The following is a 5,739-nucleotide window of genomic DNA, read 5'->3' on the forward strand; positions in this document are numbered from 1 at the left end:
TTTGGAAAACATTCAGATAAAATGCCTCCTAGACGTGCCCCCGTTAATGGAAACCAAGCAGAGAATAGCGTGAATCAACAAGGAAACGTACCACCACCACCACCACCAGGAGATCCTGCTACTCGTGCATTAGAAGGTATGGCTCGTCTCTTCGAGCAACAGTTACAGCAGCAGCAGCTACAGCAGCAGCAGTTACAGCTGCAGTTACAGCAGATGCAGCAGCAGCAGCCACCTAGGCCGCCGCGCGACGTTTATGATCAGTTCCGGAGGCTAGCGCCAAAGGAATTTTCTGGCACTACCGATCCTTTTGCTGCAGAGGGTTGGATCCGTTCCCTAGAAGTACACTTTCGTTATCTAGACATGGGAGATGCCGACCGGGTGAGGTGTACCACTTATCTACTGAGGGATGACGCTTCGTTATGGTGGGAAGGAGTAGAGCATGGTGTTGACCTTGCTGCACTGACATGGGCTCAGTTCAAGACCAAATTTTATGAGAAGTACTTTACTGCGGATGTCCGGGGCCGGATTAAGAGGGAGTTTATGACTCTCCGTCAGGGAGACGTACCTGTTGCGGATTTTGTGAAGAAGTTCGATAGGGGATGCCACTTCGTACCCCTTATTGCTGGCGATGCGGAAGAAAAGATGAGGCACTTTATGGATGGCCTACGTCCTACCATTCGGGATAAGGTCATGATGATGCGTCCGGGGGATTATGCTACAGCAGTTACATTTGCATATCAGGCTGAGCAATCTTTGAGAGATATTGATTTCGAGTTACAGCGCAAGAGGCAGCAGCATCAGAATAATAATCAGCCTAATAAGAAGCCATACACGGGTCCTCCTAGACCTCAAGGGCCTCAAAAGCCCCAAGGTCAAGTCAACAAGCCAGCACCGCCAAAGCCACAGAATCCGGGAGCACCAAAGCCACAGAATCCGGGAGCACCAAAGCCAACTGAGAGACAACCTTGCAAAAAGTGCAACCATACTCATCTTGGCAAATGTGAATGGGGAACTTATAAATGTTTTTACTGCAAGGAGGAGGGGCACATAGCCAAGGATTGTCCAAAGAGGAAAGCAGTTGCTACGGCCCGAGCTTATGTTATGAACGCCGAGGAAGCTGAGGGAGAGGCAGACACTACCCTCATCACAGGTAACCTAGTCATTTAACATTTTTATATTGCTTATTTATGCATGAAATGTTAAATTGGTTATTAGAATTGTTTGGGAAATTTCAACCTAGAATAAATTAGGTTGCATGTTCTACTTAGTTGGACTTAAGTGATGATTTTAGAAACCTTAGAGAAATAATTCGAATTTGGTGCCTTATTTTATGTGAAGGATGTGATTCCAAATAAAAAGTGTTAGGGCCAAAATTAAAGAAAATCATAATTAAGGGGGAGATTCGAATTATGGGGTTTAATTTGCAATTTTCGAAAAATCTAAGGGACTTAATGGCAAATATTCGAAATTTAAAGGACCTAAGTGCAATTTCCGAATTCTTAAGGATCAAAATGTAATTCTCAAGACATAAAGGACTTAATTGGAATTTCGAAATAAGTTATGGATTAAATTGCAATGATTTGAAAATTTTGGGTCAATAGTGCAAATTTCAAAAGTTAAGGGACTAAAGTACAATTTTTCCTAGAAATGTTAAAGTTTAACGCGAAGTCTTCATAAAACTTTAGGGATTTAATGATAGTAAATCCTTAAGATTCAACATGAAAAGATTTAAAAGACATCTTTACCGCAGGAAGGATTTTCATTCAAGGAATAGCTACCTATGCATTGCTAGATTCAGGAGCTACACATTCTTTCATATCCGAAACCTTCACCAAAAGACTGAATATTACTCCTCAAGATATGGGTCTGGGTTTCAAAGTTTTTATTCCTTCCGGTGATCAGATGCTCACGTCCAAGATTGTCAAGAATCTGGAGCTTCGGTTATTCAAAGATGTTGTCCGGGCAGATCTTATTGTCCTTCCTATGCCCGAATTTGATATTATACTTGGGATGGATTGGCTATCAGCGAATGGAGCTTCGATTGATTTTCGTCAGCGATCGGTATCTATTAGGCCACCTAGTGGTAAATCTTTTGTCTTCGAGGCGGCGAGAAACAAGCAAATGCCGCACATTATCTCTTGTCTATGTGCGAGGAAGCTTATTAAATGTGGATGCCAAGCTTATTTAGCCTGTGTCACTACTGCACAGAAATCTATCAATCAGAAATTAGAAGATGTTGACATTGTGAGAGAATTTCCTAGCGTCTTTCCCGAGGACGTTTCTGGTATTCCGCCTGATCGTGAAGTGGAATTCTCTATCGATCTTATACCGGGCACCGTTCCTATATCTAAAGCACCTTATCGTCTAGCACCCGCTGAAATGAAAGAATTGAAGGATCAAATCCAAGAATTGCTAGACAAGGGCTTCATTCGCCCTAGTTATTCTCCATGGGGCGCTCCGGTATTATTTGTGAAGAAGAAAGATGGTAGTATGCGTCTTTGCATCGATTATCGGGAACTTAACAAGGTCACGATCAAAAACAAATATCCACTGCCAAGAATTGAAGATTTATTTGATCAGTTGCAAGGAGCCGCGGTATTTTCAAAGATTGATCTGCGATCTGGATACCATCAATTAAAAGTGAAAGAGTCTGATGTGCACAAGACAGCATTCCGTACTAGATATGGGCACTATGAGTTTATGGTCATGCCATTCGGTCTGACTAATGCACCAGCGATCTTCATGGATCTCATGAATCGCGTATTTCAGCCGTATCTGGATCAGTTTATTATAGTCTTCATCGATGATATATTGATTTATTCGAAGACCAAAGAGGAGCATAGTCGTCATTTGAGGACAGCATTGCAAGTACTACAAGACAGGAAGCTATATGCAAAATTCAGCAAGTGCGAGTTTTGGCTCGATAGAGTGGCATTCTTAGGCCACATCATTTCTAGTAATGGCGTTGAAGTTGATCCAAGCAAAGTCGAGGCAGTGAAAGAATGGCCAGTACCGAAGAGTGTCACCGAGATTCGCAGTTTCTTGGGACTTGCAGGCTATTATCGCAAATTCATCAAGGGATTCTCATCCATTGCAGTACCATTGACATCCTTGACTAAGAAGAATGCGAAATTCATTTGGGGACCCGAGTGTCAAGACAGTTTTGACAAGTTAAAGCAAGCCTTGATTTCAGCACCAGTGCTATCTATGCCATCGGGGCAAGGGGAGTATGTTCTTTATACCGACGCTTCTAAACTTGGTTTGGGCGCAGTTCTGATGCAAAATGACCGAGTTATAGCCTATGCGTCGAGACAGTTGAAGATTCACGAGAAAAACTACCCTACACACGATCTTGAGCTTGCAGCAGTAGTCTTTGCACTAAAAATTTGGAGACACTACCTTTATGGGGAGAAATGTAAGATATTCACCGATCATAAGAGTTTGAAATACTTCTTCACCCAAAAGGAGTTGAATATGAGACAGCGCAGATGGCTCGAATTGGTAAAGGACTATGATTGTGACATTAGCTACCATCCGGGGAAAGCTAATGTAGTGGCAGACGCATTGAGTAGAAAAGCAGCAGTTATCACACATTTATCACTCCAAAGACCGTTGCAGACCGAGATACAGCGGTTTGAGCTTACATTGTATGCCAGGGACGAGGCCCCTAATCTTGCCACATTAACAGTACAGCCTACTTTGAGAGACAGAATTCGTGATGGGCAGTCTACTGATGAGCAGTTGCAAAAGTGGAGAGCTAGAGACGAAGCCAAGGGCCGGAATTTATATTCAGTATTGGACGGCTTGGTCCGTTATCGAGACCGTATATGGGTTCCTAGTGACGATTCCATGAGAAATCTTATTATGAAGGAAGCCCATGACTCACCATATTCCATTCACCCGGGCAGCACAAAAATGTATAGAGATCTGCAGTCGTTATATTGGTGGCCAGGCATGAAGAGGGACATTCTGAAGTTTGTATCCGAGTGTTTGACTTGCCAACAAGTTAAAGCCGAGCATCAAAGACCAGCAGGGAAATTGAAGCCACTCCCTATTCCCGAGTGGAAATGGGAAAATGTCACCATGGACTTCGTCGTGGGATTGCCAAAGACAGTTAAGGGATTTAATGCTATATGGGTGATAGTTGATCGTCTTACTAAATCAGCGCACTTTCTACCTATCAAGACGACCTTCACCATGATTCAGTACGCCGAGTTGTATATTCGAGAGATAGTTCGTTTGCATGGGATTCCTGTATCCATTGTTTCTGATAGAGATCCGAGATTCACGTCATCTTTCTGGAAAAGTCTACATGCAGCGATGGGGACCAAGTTATTATTCAGTACAGCATTTCATCCTCAGACCGATGGACAGTCAGAAAGAGTTATACAGATTTTGGAAGATCTACTTCGAGCATGTGTTATTGATTTCCAAGGCAGTTGGGAACCAAAATTACCTCTAGTGGAGTTCACCTACAATAATAGCTATCAATCATCAATCGGGATGGCTCCTTTTGAGTCACTTTATGGAAGAAAATGTAGATCTCCTATACATTGGGACGAAGTTGGGGAAAGAAGAGAGATTGGCCCAGACGTGATTGAAGAGACTACCGTGCTTATAGTCAAAATTCGCGATAGAATGAAGACGGCGCAGAGCCGACAAAAGAGTTATGCAGACAAACGACGAAGGGACTTGGAGTTTGCAGTGGGCGACCATGTATTTGTGAAAATAGCACCTATGAAGGGTGTTATGCGCTTTGACAAGAAAGGCAAGCTTAGTCCAAGATTTATAGGTCCGTTTGAGATTTTGGAAAGGATTGGGACACTAGCTTATAGAGTGGCATTGCCACCATCACTTTCTGGAGTTCACAATGTGTTCCACATTTCTATGTTGCGGAAGTACATGTCGAATCCGTCACACGTGCTTAATTATGAACCTCTTCAATTAACTCCAAATATGACTTATGAAGAAAGACCCGTCCAGATCTTAGCAAGACAAGAAAGGCGATTGAGGAACAAAGTCATTCCAATGGTCAAGGTCAAGTGGTTGAATCACTCGGAAGAGGAAGCTACTTGGGAAACCGAGAGGGACTTGAAGGGCCGCTATCCAGAACTATTCGGTAAGTTCTAAATTTCGAGGACGAAATTCAATTTAAGGAGGGGAGGAATTGTAAGGTCCAAAATTTAGACAACGTAATCCAACCGCATGCAAATCTAGGAAATTTGAAAATGAGTAAGTAATTGATTTTAATTGCTAATTAATTATGTGACATACTTGTGCATATGCTAAATGAGATTTTTATTGTCATCATGCATAAAATTGTATTTTTAGGAATATTCAAGTGACGATCGAGGAACGGGGTCCGAAGGCTGAAAAACGTAAAATGTTTTTATTAAATAATTATTTTTAATTATTTAAAATATGGTTGATGCTTTTAGAATTTTTGAAAATATGGGGTTTTGAGGTGATTTAATAAGCCAGGACGTAAATTTTATCGGTGTTGGCTTTTCAACTAAAATACGAGCTTTTAAGCAGTCCGGCTATTTAATTCACGAACTTATTTTATCAAAACTTTGTTATTATTTTATTTAAATTCTAATTTAACTAATGGGCCTAATTAGATGGCTTAATAGGCCTAATAAGCCTTGTAGGTGTTTAACTAATATTTAAAGTGTAAAATAAATCACAAACCCTAGCCTACTTGAAAGAAAAGAATCGGCCACTCACCTTTTTAAAACT

The 5,739-nt window shown here is 41.6% G+C and overlaps 1 protein-coding gene across 1 annotated transcript in view; it reads left to right on the forward strand.

Annotated features, from left to right (window-relative positions):
- The first annotated feature begins 526 nt into the window (after positions 1-526).
- Positions 527-5,739, forward strand: part of LOC140963846 (uncharacterized) — a 5,950-nt gene continuing 737 nt past the window's right edge. Inside the window, exon 1 of the mRNA XM_073423303.1 lies at positions 527-1,150. Within this exon, the coding sequence (XP_073279404.1) occupies positions 541-1,150 (610 nt within the window). The 5' untranslated portion in view covers positions 527-540. The remainder of the gene's footprint in view (positions 1,151-5,739) is intronic.

The sequence above is a fragment of the Primulina huaijiensis genome, chromosome 18 (assembly GCF_012295235.1).
Source record: "Primulina huaijiensis isolate GDHJ02 chromosome 18, ASM1229523v2, whole genome shotgun sequence".
NCBI lineage: Eukaryota > Viridiplantae > Streptophyta > Magnoliopsida > Lamiales > Gesneriaceae > Primulina > Primulina huaijiensis.